This window comes from Eleutherodactylus coqui, chromosome 8 (assembly GCF_035609145.1).
Source record: "Eleutherodactylus coqui strain aEleCoq1 chromosome 8, aEleCoq1.hap1, whole genome shotgun sequence".
In the NCBI taxonomy this organism is placed as follows: domain Eukaryota; kingdom Metazoa; phylum Chordata; class Amphibia; order Anura; family Eleutherodactylidae; genus Eleutherodactylus; species Eleutherodactylus coqui.
The window spans coordinates 56406071-56427029 of record NC_089844.1 but is presented as its reverse complement, the minus strand read 5'-3'; the positions used below and the strand labels follow the sequence as shown (position 1 = coordinate 56427029).

Here is a 20959-nt window from a genome sequence, read left to right as displayed (position 1 = left end):
CCGTTCAAAACTTCAGATGTCGCTATCACACACTGTCAGAAGTTTGTAAAACTTTGGTCCCCTTTAAGGCTATCAATCTATAGACGCCCTCTATAACCTTGATGATGATACCCCCCTTTAATGTTTACAGAAGCAGAACAAGCTAGCTGCAGCTCAGCCAACAAATAATAAGTCAGCAGTAGGGGGCATTTATCAGTAAATACCTTATCGCTATATATGTGTATGGGTTTTCCAGGTCACGTGACACGGGGCATCAGCTGCTCGGCGGAACGTTTGTGTTCGGTCTTCTGGGGGAAGGTGATTTCTCACGGACGTTGCCGTGGTGACGCGACGCATCACTTCCGGGACTGGAAAGTATGGTGGGGAAAATCAAACGTGCCCGGCAGAAGCTGCATGCGGCGGCTGTAAAAGTTGATTCGTCTGCGGAGAATGTCCCCATTAGCCCAGACTATGAGCTCCCCGGCGCGGCCGAGCTGTCCGTCCCGCCGTCCTGGAGCAAACCTGTGGGAGGGAAGGTAAGGATAACATGGCTGCAAGCAGCCTCTACAGGCTATGGCTGACGTGCTGCTCCCACACTCGCTGCCATATATAAGCAATGTAATGTCAGGTGGCTCCATAGAGAACCAGCTCACTGGGCAGACGGGGGTCTTTGTGTGCAGCCGCTCTATTATTAGGCTGTTCGTCATTTTTAATGGCAAGAATAGCGACCGTTGTTGCACGCTAAATGGTGGGGCAGTTTCCTTTGTTTTCACAACGTCGCACTACAAGAACCGCGATAGGCGTGCAATCAGACGTGAGCTAAACACAGTATATGATCCAGAAAACGGGCGCAGGTAATGTGTCGGACGTCCCAAAATGTCATAAATAAGCTTTATTAGGGCTCGTTCACACAAAGGTATGTATGCTACACATTTACGCATGCTATTTTTGTCGCGTGATTCTCGTGAATAGAACCCATTGATCCGTTTTTGGTTATTTTTGCACTGCGTTTTGTGTGTTTATGCACCGAAATACTGTATTAAGTATATGCAGCGTGTAAATACCCTGCGCAAAGATGCAAGCAATTACATTTATACAGTATACTGCTTTTATATATTTACGCAACCAGATATACGCTCGTGTGAATTCTCCCTTAGACACAAAAAAACCAAGGACCATCAGACACAATGACAACATGTAAAACCTACATAATACTGAGCAGATGTAAACGAGATGCCCGGTCACTACAGGAGCACCGATGTAAAATATAGCCACCATATATATAATGCAGTCCCACATGCAAACCCTTAGGCCAGCTTCACAGAACCGCATTCATATTGTAGAATCCGCGACCGACGTGTGCATGGATGATCCGCAGCAAATCACACGCATTGAAAGGCATGGAAAATCGTTTTTTTTTTCGCTCACATTTTTGTGAATTCGCAATTCGTAACATGCTCTATTTTGCTACGGACTATGCGCGGATGGCCTCCATTCAAGTCAATGGAGGCCACCTGACCTGCTGCCCATACGCAATTAATATTGTGTATGGGCTGTAGGTACCCGCATCATCGCTAACTGTCGGCGCGGGAAAAACAAACATATTAAAAAAACAACTGTACTGCGCATGACCGACGGTGAGCCACTGCGGTTATCCGCAATACAGAAAAATTGAGGTATACATGGTCGACAGTTGGCTACACAACCGTGATCGCTGCGGGCTCCTGCATAGGAGTCAGACCTGGTCATGTGAGTCTGGCCTTATATAGTGCCCAAACGTAATATAAGACGGGACACCTAATCAATACTGATAAATCTGAGTGATAGGGTAATGAAAATACAAAATAGCACCTATGTAAAACCTGAAGTACAATACCCCTGGAAAACCCCCACACGTATCGCCTGTCAGGGGATTACAATTACAAGAACCATAGCCGTATGAGGTCTTGTGTTTTTGTGTGATGAGTTGTTATTTTTAATGGTACCACTTTTCTGTACATATAATACATTGTTCAACTTGTATTAAATGGGTATTCTGGGACTTTTACGAACTATCTTCAAGATGGGTCATCAATACTTGATTGCTGGGAAGCCGCTGCTCGGAGTTTCTACTTATCAGCTGATCGTCTGGCCCGCTGTTAGTGATAACCTATCCTGAGTCCCAAGATACCCCTTTAATTTTTTGGGGGGCAGAGGAAAAAAAATCTGAAATTCTTCCTTTTCCCCTTTAAAACCGGGTCCACCGTATAATATAAATGAAGTGTTATCTTTATTTTGTTTGTCGGTATGATTACGATTAAGGCTGCTTGTCCACAGGCGTTAGTTCATTGCATTATCCGCAGCGAAAATCGGGCCACGGGTAACGCAGTGAACGTTTTCTATAGTGTTGCTTTGAAAAGCGCAGTCCCCTGTGCACGAGCGGAGAATGATAGCGATTCTTCGCTCACAGGAATCAATTCGCAGCATGCCGTGATTCTCCGTGGTGAGCCTATCTGTCAGATAGGCTCACCGCAGAGACCTGACAGCTCACCCCCTCCTCCCCTACGGCGGAATATTGCTAGCGATATTCCGTCATGGCCGTGGACAGGGGGCCTAATCCAAAATTATATAGTTTGTGTAACTACTTTCCCACAATGAAAGCACTTAAAATATATATATATATATATATATATATATATATATATATATATTTGCATTATAAGTCTTGTAACCTTCCGGCATTTTACCAAACGAAAATGTCATTAATGCCGGGCTTTTTATTCTGGCATTTCATGCTGAGTCTGCGATGGAACTTCTTAACAGAGGCTCCCAATGTAGGTGAGAACATAGCCTTAAAGCCCTTTGACACGGGCCAACAGTCATTTCAATGTCTGCATCACCGCTAAGGTCACCAGCGCTCGTGCAGAGCGTTTACACTGAAAGACATTGCTGGCTTCACTTTTTTAAGTCAAACCCTGAGCAGGAAGTGTTTACACACAATGAGAAGCCAGCAGTAGTTTTTTACGATGACTGAAAGTCAGCGATAAGCAACTGTGAACGAATAGTAAACTTTTTTTTCACATTTACACTGAACAATTATCGCCCAAATTTGTTTGAATGCATTTTTGAGTAATTGTTACGTGTAAAAGAGCCTTTACTTGTAACGCTCTCTCCTTCCTGTTCCCACCACCAGAGAGCTGATGGGTATGACTATTGTTGATGTGAATAGCAGCCACCGATGGATGAGCCCCCTACTGGTGGCTACAGGCAACCAGGGTTTGTGTGGATTAACAGAAATGGTTTCCCATACTTCAGAAATGGCACATTATATCAATTATACATGGAAGAACTAAAATATGTAGTTGGGTGTAAATCAGAGAGCAAGGAGCCGGTTTATATTCTTTGGTGATGATAAAAAAACCTGCTCCGGCATGGGGTGTAATGTAAACCGGTGCAGATTTCAAGGTAATTAAGAATGGTCGCACAATTTTGTAGGCAATCTGCAGTTTCAAGCGCAAAAGCACGCAGCAGTGCAGATTTGTGCTGAAGCCACATGTGGGCTCAGGTTTGTGCCTTAGGGCTCAGTCACACGGGCGCATCGGCACCCGTACACCGGCGCCGATGCGCCCGTGTGACTGACGGTTAGAAGACGGCCGTACCTGAAGATGGCCGTCTCTCTCCAGCGCTGATGAAAGAACACATGACCGGCAACGAAGCCGGTCACATGTTCTTCCTCCCAGCGCTGCAGAGAGACGTCCATCTTCAGGAACGGCCGTCTGCTGGCTGCAGTAACACGGGCGCCGATGCGCCCCTGTGACTGAGCCCTTATAGCACTACATGCAGGTGTCTTCTTACTCTTTGGAATATGTAGTTGTCACACATTAACAAGTTGTAGTCTTCAATTTTTAAAAAGGTGTCTAAATAAAAAAAAACTTTTTTCTCTCTCTGCAGGACTGGACATCATTTTCCTCAGATATCTTTGCATCAACTAAGATTGACCCGGAAATTTTAACGCAAAACTTAGAAGTCGAAACAAAAAGTTCACCCCCTATCAAAAAAGGTATGGAATTGACTAAGTTCATGTCCTTTGTCGTGAAAACCGAGCCGATATATGGTCGTCTGAATCCACCCTAAAGCCCATTTACACGTAATGATTATCGCTCAAAATTCTTTCAAACAACCGAAAATAATCGTAACCGGTAAACTTGGGCATCATGCTGTTTTAATTTGAACAATGATTTTAAGGTGAACTTAAAATCCATCGTTCATCTACTGGGAGGTAGCACATTTATCTCAAGCTGTTATCTCCACGGAATTCTGCAGATAACATTGTAATCTGCCATCAACTGTGAGCAGAACAATGCAGCAGTGTACACAGCTGGGCATATGTTTAATCATACAGTGAGCAATGCAAACAGCTCCTGGAGGCCCCTTTTACATGCAAATGAAGAGGATAGTGTTAATGGCCATTAGCACTTTATGTAAATAGATCGCAACATCTTTCAATCTTTCAGTCATTTGAAAGATTATCTTTGCATATAAAAGGGCCTTTACTTCCACTTTGCTTGCTTGTCTCCCACAACTTTGTCTTCACATGAAGATTCCTTTTGTATTATGTTTGCTTTGGAATAGCAGTAGATGATTTTGGTCTGTATTTTTATTGTCCGCTTCTGTCAATTGTTCCTGTACATGAAGGATCTGGATCAGCATCTGAAATCTGATGTAGTTAACAGTTCCCTTTAGGAATTTAGCATGATGCATCAGTAACGGTATATGGCTCTGAAACTGATATCTGACCTTAGAATGATTAAAAAAATGCTTATCTATCCAAAAGTTCACATGCATGTTTACAGGTCATTCTTGTAATGTTAAAGGGGTCCAGTACCAATCTGAGCATGTTGGGGTTCTTTTACACAGGACGACTCTTGAGCGCTTAAGTGCCTGACATCGTTCAGAAGATAATCAGTTCTGTGCTTTCACGCAGGAATGACAATCGCTCGCTGAAGGTGGAACGCGCCTCGGAACTCTTCTGGCCGTTCTCCTCCTTTCAGTGCATACAGGAACTCGTTAATAGAACTGTTCAAAGTGTAGAGCCTGATATGACGACACACTGTGAGGGTCCTTTTACACAGAATGATTATCATTCAGGTAATCATTGAACAACACACAATAATTCATTCACTTGTGCACAAATAACAGTCTGGCCTGGTGACCCCCCAACAGTAATTCAGAGACCATAACACCTTCACTCCCTTATCAGTGTCCAGTTTGCTTCTGTTGTGGTATTCTTTTAAGTGCAAACCCATCACATCCATGTCTGTGACTTGTCATAAGTATGAGTGTATAAATACTAGAGATGAGCGAGCGTACTCGGAAAAGCACTACTCGCTCGAGTAATGTGCTTTATCCGAGTATCGCTGTGCTCGGGTCTGAAGATTCGGGTGCCGCTGCGGCTGACAGGTGAGTCGCAGCGGGGAGCGGGCGGTAGAGAGGGAGAGAAAGATCTCCCCGCTCTCCCCTGCAGCTCCCCGCTCCGTGCCGGCACCTAATTCTTCAGGGACGAGCACAGCGATACTCGGATAAAGCAAATTACTCGAGCGAGTAGTGCTTTTCCGAGTACGCTCGCTCATCCCTAATAAATACGCATGCCTCTTCAGATCCATCTCATTTAAGCCTGGGGAAGAGCCCGGTGTTGGTTTGAAAGCTCGCTAGAATATCATGTTTTTTTGTTAGCTATTAAAAGGTATCATATCTACAGGATTACTTGGTTTCTCTTGCTGGGAACAATCACATTTTGCTCTACTGCCTAACACCGTACCAAACTTTTGTTTTTACATTCCTATATGAAACACTGATCAATCAGTGTTTAATTCCTTATTGACGGAGCTTTTTTCCATTTTCGTTTTTTCCTCCCTTTAAAAAAATCGTAACTCCCTTTATTTATCCATCGACGTCGCTGTCTGAGGGCTTGTTTTTTTGCGGGACGAGTTGTATTTTTCAGTGGTGCTATTTATTGTACCATATAATGTACTGAAAAACGTAAAAAAAATTCTAAGTGGAGATAAATGGGAAAAAAAATTACATTTCGCCATCTTTCTGTGCGTCCTGTTTCTACGGCACACAAACTGCAACAAAAATGACGTAACTTTATTCTATGGGTCAGTGCGATTACTACGATACTAAACTTGTATAGTTTTTTTCTTTCTTTTTTTTTTTTTTGAGCTGTACTACTTGTATTTTTATTTTTTTTTAAGTTATTTAATTTTTTCAAATAATTTTCTGTCTCCATTTTCTGCGCAGAATAACTTTTTTCTTTTTCTGTCGACATAGTTATACGAGGGCCCATTTTGTGCGGTACGTCCCGTCATTTCCGTTGGTACCATTTTTGAATACAAGCGACTTTTTGATCGCTTTTTATTACATTTTTTTTCTTGGAGATAGGGTGACCAAAAACACATTTCTGGCGTTCTTTATTATGTTTTTTTTTTCGGACTACGTTCACCGTACGCGGTAAATAATGCATTACTTTGATAGATCAGACTTTTACGGACACAGCAATACCAAATACCTATTTTTGCTTAATTATTTACATTCTTATATTGCAAATATGGCAAAATGTTTTTTTTTACTTTTATTACTTTTTTTTTTTTAATAATTAGTTAAACTTTATTGTTTTTATTTTTACGCTTTCTTTTAGCCCCCAGCGTGCACCAGAACCAGCGATGATTTGATCGCTCCTGCAGTATAATGTAATGCCAGAGCATTACATCCTACTGCATTCTGACAGGCAGCCTTCCAAGCCACCCCACGGGGACGGCTTGATGGGCAGTCTGCCATGACAGCCATTGGGCCTTTTAGAAGGCCCCCGGCTGCCATGACACCTGCACGGCTTCCCCGATCCCACCGCTGGAGGGGCCATACTAGTCCCCCTGACAGCGGCATTTAAAGGGTTAATAGCCACGATCGGCAGCGCGGCCGATTGCAGCTATTGACCGCAGGTGTCAGCTGTAATAAAAAGCGCCCACGCTGTATGGAGGGAGATAGAGGCTCTATCTCCCTCCAAACACGTCCTGCAATGGCAGAACGTAAAAACACTATTAGGCCGTCACTAAGGGGTTAAACTGTGCAGCAAGTGAACGAGCCAGCGCTGATTTGTATGCTGGCTGAAACTAAACATTGATCGCGAACTGCACGAGTCTCGTTCATCAATCAGTCATTCACTTTCATTCATGTGAACGATGAGCGTTTCGTTTAAGCACTCCATTAGTATTGCCTTTCCCGGTGACGGCTGGAATACGTAACAGCGACCCGTTACCTCCCACACGTAGTGCGATGACTTTTCTAACTAAGAATATTACCTCTCCCCAAAATATTCTAAGATAAGAGAGTAATATTTACTAGTGAGACAGCCCATCAGCCCCTACAAGGCCGGGTGCACACTTGCCGTGTGTGCGAGTTGTGACTGAGGTGTTCGGGAGCAGCTCGCATCAGACGCCACATTAACACCTTTCCGTGTGCTGTCCAATATATGGTCCGCCCGTATACTGACATGCATTTGTATGTCCTTATTCTTGTCCATGATGCGGACAATAACTATTATTTTTTTTTAAGCAGTGTGCTCTACCTCTTTTCTTTATATCTGGCACACGAATGAAAAAAAAATTGTGTCGGAGGCCTAAAGGATGTAAAATAGAAGCGTCCATTTGTTCAAGTATTACATAGACACCTTTTGACTTCCATTGCTTTTTAATGCTTGATGTTGTTGGGCAGATGTGTACTCAAGGTCCCTTTTTATACTGTATGACACGTTGGCATTGGCCCCCAACAGCCGTCCCAGCAACTCTAGCTTCTGTGCTTTTACACTGTAGCAATAGCTGTGAATGGAGGGGGAGCAGCCAGCTTACCTCCCTTCACAGTATACAGGCATGCTTAAAGATTAAACCGCTTCTGTTTACATGGCCCCCACAGCCACTTGGTTTTTAGGCTAGCTAAGTCTGCCAAATTACTGGCCTGTTTTCTTGGTGATAAGATCTCATTGGAGTCCCTTTTATCAGTTACATTGGATGGTCTGCCAGTAAAAGGAGTTGTCTAAAAGAAAAAAAAAAGTTGAAAATAAAACTTAAGACTTGTTCATTATTTCTGGCAAAGTAGTTTCTGCCAGCTATTTAGTGGTATACTGTAATTATGCTCTAAATTGTAAAACCATCTTTGTAAGTTTGCTATCAGACATGTACGTATATAGCCTCTCATATAGTAAACTGTTATTTGGGTACTCCTTGAATTCACTGTGTATTGACATGAAGCATATTTAATTATACCATCCTCCGAAACAGGCCTAAAGAGAAGATCTATGACTTTTCGTGCCATCAAAATCAGGGCTCCAGGGCACCAACTCCAGGGCTCCAGGGCACCAACCAAATTGGTCGCCAATGTGACCTCGAATCGGCAAATGGCAATAGGATCTCTTGTCTAGTTGCCATTTGTAACCAGGCCCGCTGGTGTACTGCAACTTGAGGATAAAATTTCCCCCTGTATCTTGCAGATCTGCTGCACAATAGGCACGCCTGGTAGAAGTAATCCTTGATGCCAGATAAGTGTATCTATTTTCTGACAAAGCCTAATACTGTGGGAAAATTAAAAAGCAGAAGTTATTTCTATTATAAACTTGATTTCTATCATCTCTTTAAGAGATTGTGTGAGCCGAGGTTTCATATCTTGCACGTTTTTCAGTTTGAGCCGGCATAACAACTAACGCTGGCTCGGCACTGATCGTGCAGTTTAAACACTGATGGTTCAGGGTTTCAATGTGAAGTCCCCGAGAATCCTGCAGTCTAAACGGGCCGCCAGAGCGCGAACGAGCTGGTGATGACGTCACCGGCTCATTCCGTACGGTAAACAAGAATCGTGAGGTTCTCGGCCCGTGTAAAAGGACCATTCATTAGCTCGGCAGAATGAATCGGTGAGATTCGCTGCTGATTTGCATACGGTGCGGGATAACTTTGGAGCCAAAATTTTGGAGTCACATGAACTCATTAGAAAGAGAGAAGGCATTGGAAGTGATTAGTTTTTTCGAATTACCCTTCTAGGCAGTGAAATTATGCCCATTTTACATGGGACAAGAGCCGGGTAAAGGACTGCACAAGCGCTGAGGTCGTGGGCGCTCATTTAGAGCGTTTACACTGACCACTTCGGAGCTGGATCGCCGGCCTCTTGCTGGCTTCCCACTCAGCGCTTCACCACCTATGTGAAGCGAGGAAAATTTACACGGAACGAGAGGCCAGCGTTCCTCGTTAGTTATTTCGCTGACTAAAGGTCAGTGATTTGATGACAAGTGAACGAATAGTGAGGGATTTTGCATTTACACTGCACAATTATCACTCAAATGTATTTTTTTGAGTGATGACAGTTACGTGTAAATGGGCCATTAGTTTAAGGAATAGGAAGGTTCTGTTTAACATACGATTGGCTACATTTACACACAAAATTTTTGCGATGTGCATCTTTTGTTGAGTATGTAGAAGTGGAAATAAAGGCATGTAATCAAGAAATTCGACCAGCGCTAGAAAGAACTTGGCCGTTAAAATCTACTTTATTGCTATAATTCAATATGGGTTGGTAGCCTGGTGATTGGGATATGCTTTCCTCTCCTGGGAGTCGCAGGGCAGTAAGGTTCTGTTACTTGTTCTCTGTGTACACAATACAGATATCTGAGATTGCTCCGCTCCTCGGGGAGAGGGAAGCGGAGATCTGTATCTTTCCCTGTGCTGCAAGAAGTGTCATTTCTCATTTTTCGCACGAACGCTGAATCCATTGTTCTGCCTGCTGTCTTGGGTCTTTTTCCATTAACCTGGGTCTAGAGTAACTTGTGACTTCAGCATCGGCTCCTTGCGTTATGTGCTACCACTCCGTAATTCTATTAAAGCTACTTTAAACCTCCTCTTGGCAATGCTGAATTATCTCCTAATATGCGCGGTTGTCTTTCTCTCTTTGTGTAATTTGCCCTCTGTTACAGTAAGAGGCGCAGTGGTATTTTATAGTCGGTCACGCTTATTGAACTATAACATGAGGAAAAGCGAGGAGCTGGAAAATATCATAATTCTAGAGACATCTTAATGTAGCCTGAGCGAACTCGGCTTGTAGCTAACTATTTCACATGTGTAAGAAGTGTGTGAACTGAATTTAGGAATGTTAGTTGGTAAGAATGTGTGATTATGGGCTTATGATCAACTGATGGAAGAAAAAAAAACCTTTTGTGTAAATTAAATTTTTTTTTTTTCTTTTAACAATTTTTGTCATGCAGGGTTTTTATTTTGGCTGTCGAAATCTATATCTATAAGAATGAATGCAGTTTACACACCGGCCACTAAGGGGCCTTTTTTACACGGGATAATTGTTGCTCCCAGCAATAATCGATCCTGTGCTATCGCATAGCCGTGAGGATCGCTCAGTGCGTAGAAGCAGAGTGGGCTGGAGATCGCTCCATCTGCCTCTATTCACAGTAAACAGGCAGTTGTTCACAGGTGAATGACTGCCTGTATGTACATGCCGTGCGCCATTTGATTTTTTTTTTTTTTTTAATTAATTATTTTTTTTTTTAATGCTTAACGAGACTGAACAACGAACCAATTATGGTTTGTCGATCAGTCGCTGCCGGCATTTACACTGAATGATAACACTGTGCAACACAATTTTTGTAACAAATAAGCAGATAGGCGGCTTATAGTAACTTTAGTGTGCTGAATTCAAATATGACACCCATTTTTTTCCTGCCATGTAAGGTTTCTTAATTATGGAGAATAATGTAATCCAATTGCCGTTGTATTTTTTGGAAATCTGCCTGTACAATTAATCCAGTCGGCTCGCCATTAACCTTGCTTAATAAAAAGAATAACAAAGTGATTGCGCAACTATTTCCTAATCACTGTTACACACCGCGTGCTGATTGAACGCTATAAGGGTAGGTTTATGTAACATATAGGGTATGTTTCCACATGGCATTAATACTGCGGATCATCCAGCAGTAAATTGTAATTAATGAACTGTGTTTTTACAGGTCATTGGTTAGACTAAATAAAAAAAAATCAAAATCCTAAAACAAAGTCATGTTTAGTATTACTGCGTCTAATAGTCCAATCTATCAAAGTAATGCAAAACGCCAGAAATGAGCTTTTTTTGGTTATTCTGTCTCAAAGGAAAAATGCAATAAGAATTGATCAAAAAGTCATAATTAAAAATTTACAACAGCGCTCAGAGGGGTGCACTAATATGAAATTGTATCCTTGAGTTCCCAGTCACAGCCCGCCTCTGACTCGAAGCTCAGCGTCCAAATTCAATGTTTCCAATGTTTGTATTGCCCACGCCGTTGCTAAGCAATAACAATGGTATCCGCTGCTCATACGGAATTTTTATTGCGTTTGGGCTCAGGGTCGGACGGCCCCCATTGGTGCCAATGGAGTCCATCCACAGAAAAATAGAGCTGGCTGCGATTCATTTTTTTCCCCTCTTCCGCTCCTGGCATACACAATTTTTGTGAGTGTGAAGGAAAAAGCAAAAGTTCATGCCTTTCAATACCCGCGCTTTCTTGGATGCCGATTGTGGATTCTGCAATTGAAATCCGTTCATGTAAGACTCGCATTAAAGAGAAATTTTCTTAGCCGAGGCAGCCGCTTCATATGGAAGCTGATAAATGGTTGCCATGCAAGCTGTAAAAGTGTTGTATTCATTGCTGTCCTCTTAAGATCCATGCCTTTCCTGGACCAGACCCTGCTTATAACTGGACACCGCACGGTATCAGCCATAGTATAGTCAGTTACCTCCCTGATTTTCATTGCTTTCTATATGCTTTTCTCGTTCGTCTTAAAGTGCTGAATTGTTCTTTGGCTTCAAAATACCCAGAAGCTGCGAGGGAAGCTTGTGCTGTAACTACAGGAAAGCCGTTACTTGATCTTTGCCTTTCCTTTATAGCTTGCAGAATACTCTTAGTTTGTACGGTGGTGGATCTAAATGATAGAAATAGAATCCTTATTCTGAATGTGATACCCTCTTTTTTTTTAAAGAAATCAATCAATGTTTGAAGGTCAATTGCCTCTGTGAAAAGTCAAGCTTCTGTGATTTGGAATCAGGGCGATAAATTACATTAGGTTAATGGGGCAAAACCATTCATTAATTATTCACATGCTCTGCAGCTCATATTTTTCAGTGGTCACATTAGATTGACAGATGTCATTTACATACTAAGGAAAATCTTCACGTAACATGCCACAATGACTAAAGCAAAAAATGTAAAAAAAAAAAGGGAAGTAGGTGTGGTGTGATTTCACCATGTGTGATGACAAGTAGTCTCTGTGCAATGGAATCTGAAAATTGGTCAATGCTATGTCATGCTGGCCAAGGACTACATGAATCTCCAGATTGTGGCAGATTTACAAATCCTGGCTTTGTGTATCACTAGATTGAGCTGCTGTTCGCTGCACGGACATAACATTTTTGGAACAATGGTTGTAAGTAGAGATGAGCAAGTATACTCACTAAGCAACATTACTCGAGCGAGTAGTGCCTTAGCCGAGTATCTCCCCGCTCGTCTCTAAAGATTTGGGGGCCGGGGGCGGAGCCTGACCGGCGATGTAGACGGCCGCAACTCAGAGCAGCTCCGGAAATAACCTGTATAATATCCTGTCAGCGGGACCCAGAACGGGCAAAAAATGGCGGGAATAGGAGGGGAGGAAGAAGCCACATACCCAGAAAGCAGAGCAGAGGAGAGAAGGGATAAAGCAAACAAAGCAATAGACCCTAACAAAGACAAAGGCAAACAAGACAGCACTACACAAAGATATGAAAATAAAAGGCAAGATGTTATGCCTAATACAAGCAACCCTAAGTGCACAGATACAAATAGTGCAAACACAGATGATTACTGTCTGCAAGATGGCGTAAGCACCACAAGTGAACCTGACGATCACACACAGGACGACATGCGTATTGCAAGCGCACCTGGAAACGGTACAAGAAGGCACAAAAGACGCAAGAGCATGTGGTAACCGTGTACAAGACAAATAATATAAGTATTACTGACAACCGCATGCAAAATAGCGCAAATTATGCAAGGACATCTGACAGCTCTGCACGAGATGCTATTAACAGTGCAGGTGACCCTGATACAAATGATCGAGGACAAAAAGATGCAAGAGGCACCAGAGAACCCACGCTGAAAGACATCTTTGGAGAAATCACCAAATGTAATGCATCGCTGAATAACCTTAACACGCAAATAGGTGCAATGCAAACGAATGTAAACCTGCTACGACACGACGTGCAAAAAATATCAGCGCGTCTGACAGAAACCGAACAACGCATAAGCGACGTGGAAGACGCAATACAACCAATACAACGAGATGTGGAGAAAAACCTACATGATATACAATATCTATAGAACAAAGTAGACGACCTAAAAAATAGGTCAAGAAGAAATAACGTGCGGATTGTGGGCCTCCCAGAAAAAGCAGAAGGAAGAAACCCAGCAGAATTCATGGAAACATGGCCGACAGAACTATTCGGAAGAAATACCCTCACCACGATGTTCGCAATCGAAAGAGCTCATCGTGTCCCTAGACGACCCCTCCACCCGGGGGCTCCCGCTAGACCAATGATTATTAAAATTATTGCACTACAGAGATCGATCGAGACACCATACTCCAAAAAGCCCGCGAGAAGGGTGAAATCCAATTTAATGGCGCTAAAGTCTCTTTTTTTTCCAGATTTTTCTACGGAAATACAAAAGAAATGCGCAACATTCATAGAAATAAAAAGACGGCTGCGAAACCTGCAAGTGCCATACGCAATGCTATACCCCGCCAAATTGAGGGTGGCGGCGCTGGGTGCAACACACTTCTTTGAAAACCCAAAAGAAGCCGTCACCTGGATAGATCATAACGAAATGGAAATCCGGAAAGGAAGATCACCTCGCAAGTCACCATGAAGGGACAACATCCAAAGAAATGCTTAATTAAAGGGACCCAAAACTTCTGAGAGGAGCTCCTGGGACGACAGGACACATCGTTCGGGAGAATGAAGGACTGGTACCCTGATCCGAGTGGAAGGCAACGGATCAGTGAGTTAAATGTTGGGGATGTCTGTTGTTTGGTCTCTCTCTCGTATGTTGGGGAAATGTTAAATAATTTACAGGTAGAGGAGGTAAGGTTATGCGGTAGAAACATGGTGCAAGGGGGGTGGGGTAAGGGGAAAGAATGCTAGCATAAATGTGCAGAAGATAAGAATACTGGAAATAATGGAAATATATAAGGTAAAGGAAGATAAATGTAAAGACTGGTGGTTGAGACGGAGAATGGGTAAAACTGTATGTACATATGCAGGGAGTGGTGCAGGTGCGACGCTGATACAGAGATCTGGACCCTCCCAGTGCGACTCACTCATAAAAATAAAAGAGGACAACAACTTACAGAAAATAGAAACCCTGAGAAAGGTAAAGAGTAAGGAAAATGAGTAGAAAGGTCAGGATTATTTCATGGAATGTGCGATGCGAGTGACCAGACAAAACGCTCGGCAATATTACAGGTAATCAAGGAACAGGGCCCGGCTATTACATGCCTGCAGGAGACACCTTTGACAAAAGAAACCACAGATACACTCAAGGTGGGGGGAATGGGACAAAGCTTCCATTCTACACACACAAGATACTCCAGAGGGGTCAGCATAGTGGTGCATAAAAACATACCGTTCAAATGCCTGGCGCGAAGAATTGACCCAGAAGGCCGATTCATATGTTTACACTGTAGAATCTACAATTACACATGTATCTTAGCTTCAGTGTACATCCCGCCCCCATATAACAATACAGTAATGCGGCAAATAGTAGGGTTTATGACGGATATTCCGGACACCCCAATCCTAATAATAGGCGACTTTAACGCGGTAATTAACCCTGCACAAGACAGATTAAGGACAGAAAATATAAGTGAGGAAAGGAACCTGACATCACTGGGTCGATTATTAAATGAAATATCACTAATAGACATATGGCGAACACGACACCCTACAAACAAACAATACTCATGCTACTCGACCACGCATCAATCCTTATCCAGAATAGACCTAGCAATAGGGAACACTAAGATATACAGCGACATAACTGCAATAGAATATTTGCCGAGAGTTATTTCTGACCATTGCATACTACGCCTAGATCTACAACACAGCAACGCCAGTAACTACACCCAGAGGAGGTGGCAATTAAACCCGCATTGGCTAAACTTATTAAACAAAGAAAACAGGAAAACAACCCTAGCGGAATATTTTGAACTAAATAAAGGCACTACAAGTGTGGCAGTCAGCTGGGAGGCCATGAAAGCATATATGAGGGGGGTATATATACAACAAATCACTCAGGCAAAAAAGGGACATGGATAGAGATGAGCGAACGTACTCGGTAAAGCACTACTCGTCCGAGTAATGTGCTTTATCCGAGTACCTCTCTGCTCGTCCTGCGGAGCGGGGAGCTGCAGGGGAGAGCGGGGAGGAACGGAGGTAAGATCTTTCTCTCCTCTCCCGCCCGCTCTCCCCTGCTCCCCGCTGCGACTCACCTGTCAGCAGCGGAGCGCCCCGAATCTTTCAGGACGAGCGGAGAGATACTCGGATAAAGCACATTACTCGGACGAGTAGTGCTTATCCGAGTACGTTCGCTCATCTCTAGACATAGAGAAAGAGGGCAGAAACTACAGGAAAAACTGAAGGAAACGGAAGAAAATCACATAAAAGAGAACACTATAATAACACTTAACTCATGGAAAAAGGCCCAAGAGGCCCTTAATAAGTATACGCTAGAAGCAGCTGCCACCAAAAATGGGTTCAGGAAGCAGGCATACTATGAAGGAGGAGAAAGAACGGGACACATGCTGGCAGTTATAGCACGAGCACAAACTAGCCCCACATATATTATTGAATTAAAAGATGCACAAGGCGAGACTGTTAGGGACACAGCATCCATAAGAGAGACTGCAAGGGAATACTACTCCTCCCTGTACTCCTCAAGATTGGACAAAACGACAGAACAAATTGAGGAATACCTGGTGGGGATAGCAACACGGAGGCTGACGGAAGAACAGAGAGAATTCTTAGATGCACCAATAGATCTGGAGGAATTACAGGAGGCAGTGAAAGATATGCAAAGCAACAAGGCCCCAGGGGAGGATGGGTTCCCAATAGAATTCTACAAACAGTATGCAGATATCCTATTGCCACATCTGTTAGAGACAATGGACGAGGCAGAACAGAAAGGGGAACTACCATAAACAATGAGAAAGGAAAAGATAACAATTATATTAAAACCAGAGAAGGACCCCCTGTTGATGGACTCGTACAGGCCGATATCGCTGCTGAACGCAGACGTTAAAATAATAGCTAAAGTCCTAGCTAATCGGCTATCTAGAGTGGCCCCCGCTCTGGTGCACCCGGATCAGAGCGGGTTCATACCAGCAAGATCAACAGCAACAAATATCCGCAGAGTATTCCTAAACTTACAAATACCAGTAGACAACGCCGGAGATAGAATCCTGTGTTCATTAGACGCAGCTAAGGCGTTTGATAGCGTCGAGTGGCAATATTTATGGAAAGTATTAGAAAAAATGGGATGTGGCCCAATATTTGTGAGACGGGTAAAACTCCTATATACCGGAGTGGAGGCGGATGTGCTCATTAACGGGGGGTCCTCAGAGACATTTCCATTATACAGAGGGACAAGACAGGGGTGCCCACTATCACCTCTCTTGTTTGCACTAGCAATAGAGCCCCTAGCGTGTAAAATAACACACCAGGGAATAACGGGGTTTCAAAGGGAAAACAGAGGAAAAAATTGCCCTGTACGCAGATGACATGCTGCTGTTCCTAGGAGATGGTGAGGGGTCCCTATAAACCACCATGCAAATAATTAAAGAATTTGGAACTTTCTCGGGACTTTCCATCAACTGGAATCAATCGGAAATACTACCAATAGATAACCCTGAGATGCAAATTACTAACAGAGAAATAACCCTGAAATGTACACCAACAATTAAATATCTAGGAGTCAAAATCACCAGAAAAGTTAGCGAGTACGTAAAAATAAATCTAGAACCGCTCATGGAAAAATGGAAACAAAAACTCCACATATGGCGCAAACTGCCTATGCCAATTATAGGAAGAGCGAATCTCATAAAAATGATATGGATGCTGCAACTGCTATATCTAACACATAATGCCCCCCACTGGATAACACAAAAATTTTTTCATAAAGCCAGGGGACTATTTAAGGAACTCATATGGGGGGGGGGGGGGGGGGAAGACGCCTAGGATCAAATTGGAACTGTTATATAATCCCAAGGAAAAGGGCGGACTGGCTCTCCCCAACCCGTTTTTGTATTTCATGGCATCTCAGCTGCAACACCTCAGGGGATGGGAGACGGAGGAGACACAGGATGCCAGCTTCAGAATCCTTAAAGGCTTCTTTGACGGGTCGCATTTGTTTGAAACTCTGGAACGTGGAGAGTTTAAAAGGGATGGCCAGAACGCCCCCACACTACTACTAATACATAGAGTATGGTGGAGGACCAGAAATATGCTCGTCATAACAGGCTGCACACAGCACACCCCCATATGGAATAACCCGCACTTACCAGAAATTAGCAAGCTACAAGGCTTCCAGGGATGGAAAAACAGGGGAGTCAGACGGATGGGTCAGATACTGGAGGGGGGAGAGCTGAAAACCCTCGAACAATTAAGACAGAACTACGACATTCCTAACAGTGACTTTTACAAATACCTACAGCTTATGCATGCTATACAAGCGGAAAAAAACACTGCAGAGATAACAGTATCAGCAAACACAGTGGCGGATATAATAGGGAATGCTACCACCACAACCGGGAAAATATCTAGATTATATTCTTATATACAAGACACGATCAATGCACACAACCCGATACCAACAAAAGCAAAATGGGAGGCAGACATAGGGCCCATTGAGGAGTCGCACTGGGAGGAGATCCTACAAATGACACCCAAACTATCTCTAAGCAAAGCACACAGAATATCACAAATATTCCTAATACATAGAGTGTACCGTACTCCGGCTTTCCTGCATAACATAGGCATAAGAACCTCTCCGATATGTGTAAGGTGCAAAACCCACACGGCGGACCTAATCCACATGCTATGGAGATGCCCGAAACTGCACAGATACTGGGCGGAAATACGAGATACAATAAATGCAGCATTTGGCATAAGTATGGACTTTACACCATACGTATGCATTCTAGGATATACGCATGATCTGGCGTTAGATGATAATGAAAAACTGGCGGTATCCAGACTTTTGTATATAGCTAGAAAGACAATAGCCCAGCACTGGCTAGATGAAGAACCGCCCACGCTAGGGGAATTCAAGAACAAGGTAAACCAAATTTTACCATGGGGAAAAAAGTATATATACTAAACGCAAGACCAGCCAAAAATATTATGACATATGGCTGAGATGGATACACGCCCAGAGCCAGACAAGGAATGGCGGAACCAATATGTAGGGGGTGAGCCGTGTGGATTGGTACCAACGGGTTGGGGACCCGACCCGGGAGAGGAGTAGAAGTAAATAAGACACAGTAAAGCAAGTATTTGTCATATATAAAGTTTATTAAATAAAATAGAGCCACTTACAAGATTGGTACGTTGAGAAATAAACCAGAAAGGATTGAGAGGGCAGGATAAGCTAGGATGGAGGGGAGAGAGAGAGATCAGACAACGGGCAAAGGTATATAGCTGCCCCTTGTAAGCAGCAAGAACAACCACCCATGCGCTAATAAGACGGCAATAAAAGAAAACAAAGGAAGACAAACAACATGAAGATTGAAGAATAAACGTTGATTCCAGAAACTGTTACTACCGTTCATGACAGAGGACTGAAGACATACAGAGACCTGTCACTTAAAGGACTGATTGTTGAGAGAGAGACCTCAAGGGGGGTGGGGGGGGGGGGATAGGGGAAACAGTTATATATATAAAAATGTTATAAAGATATGTAAAAGATGAAAAGTTAAATAAAAAATACTTTCAATCAAAAAAAAAAAGATTCGGGGGCCGGCGGGGTGCGGGGAGCAGCAGGGGAGAGCGGGGAGATCTCTCTCTCTCCCTCTCTCTCCCCCGCTCCCCGCCGCAACTCACCTGTCACCCCCGACTCTTTAGAGACGAGCGGGGAGATAATCGGCTAAGGCACTACTCGCTCGAGTAATGTGCCTTAGCGAGTATACTTGCTCATCTCTAGTTGTAAGTGTTTTAAGAACTGTCGAGCCGAGGATGTGGCTTGAACTGTTCGCCGTCCACGGCTCGGTCTTCCAGTCCAACTAGTAAGCGCTTGATATGAACGTCGCTCAGCAACGCTTGACTCTTCCTAGCAGCACTGTTGGCTGAAGCACAACAGCGCCGCTAGACATGGGTTGCTTGTCCATGGGCGATGATGTGGGCGATCATGCTCTGTGAAGCTTTCCATCACGTTGCTGTGGAAAGCGCAGCGCCGGCATCCACGAGCTGAGAATCATAGCGATTCCCCGCTCGCGGGATTTAAATTGTAGCATGCTGTGATTTCCGCGATTCTCCGCGGTGAGCCTGTCTGTAAGATCATTCGAAAACCGAATAAAAAATTTACATCAGGGCTCAGAGGAGTTCACTCTTATATCAAATTGTATCCTTGAGTTCCCAGTCACAGCCAGCCTCTGACTCGAAGCTCAGTCCAAATTCAATGTCTTCAATGTTTGCATTTCCCACGCCGTAGCAAAGTGATGACAATGGTTTCCGCTGCCCATACACAATTTTTATTGCGTTTGGGCTCCGGGTCGGACGGCCCACATTGGTGCCAATGGAGTCTGTCCGCGGACAGATTGACTAGATTCTATTACTAAATTGACCTGCTGTTCGCTACGTAAACCTAAAATGTTTGGAAGAATGGTTGTAAGTGTTTTAAGAACTGTCGAGCCGAGGATTCGGCATGAACTCTTCACTGTCCAGGGTGGAAACCTATCAGCTCTCCTGCCCCGTGACGGAATATCGATAGCGATATCACAACACCTGCGTCCATGAGCAGAGAATTATAGCGATTCTCCGCTTGCGGGATTTAAATCGCAGCATTCTGCGGTTGCCACGATTCTCCGCGGTGAGCCTGTCTGTAAGATAGGCTCATGCCTGAGACCTGTCCGCTCTCCCACCTCCTACCCTGCGGCGGAATATCGATAGCGATATTCCGCCATGGCCGTGGACTGGGGGCCTTAACATAGGAACTTTGACCTTCCCTGACGGGTCACTCAATGTAACAAGCTCGCATTTCATGATTTTACGGCAGCGGTGAGGATGCCACAAATCTAATGACACCAAAATCGTCTTCCAAAGGTCACGCAAAGGGGTCAAAGTGTGGTGCAAGAAAAAGCCGGTAGGCTTTTTTTATATTAGATTTTGGCCACTGTTGAGGATGGTTGGGTGAGATGAGAAGACTAGAGCTTCACTGGAGAGTCTACTGCACTTGTAGACTGATCATAAATAGGTCTTGCTGAGTCCTCACTACATTTTCTGTATTTTTAGAACTTCCTATAATTTATTGGCTTGTTTTACAGTAGGAAAGTATTGTGTTCTCATGTCAACAGAACATTGTCGTTTTGCCGCAATGTATCTGACTACATCACTGCACTGTTTTTATTGGAGGAGCATGTCATGAGGAGTCTACCACCATTTATTTTATTAAAAATGATACAATTAAAAACCCACAATTTCCAACTTTTTAAATCCCCGACTGCACTAAAGTATATTTACATGTAAAGGACCGTGTAATCTTACAGTTCAACACAGGCCAACAGGACCCTTCTATTTCTAACTATGCATTCTCTAAGCTTGCTCTGGGGTCACTTTACCAACTGGTATTATTACGCCTGCATCTGTGTAATGATCAGTTTTCCCTGGAGCTTCTCAGGCTGCC

At 43.6% G+C, this 20959-nt stretch overlaps 1 protein-coding gene across 1 annotated transcript in view; it reads left to right on the top strand.

The window, feature by feature from the left end:
- Positions 1 to 316: 316 nt before the first annotated feature.
- Positions 317 to 20959, top strand: part of SLX9 (SLX9 ribosome biogenesis factor) — a 170041-nt gene continuing 149398 nt past the window's right edge. Inside the window, exons 1-2 of the mRNA XM_066575651.1 lie at positions 317 to 515; positions 3910 to 4018. Coding sequence (XP_066431748.1) covers positions 357 to 515; positions 3910 to 4018 — 268 coding nt within the window. The 5' untranslated portion in view covers positions 317 to 356. The remainder of the gene's footprint in view (positions 516 to 3909; positions 4019 to 20959) is intronic.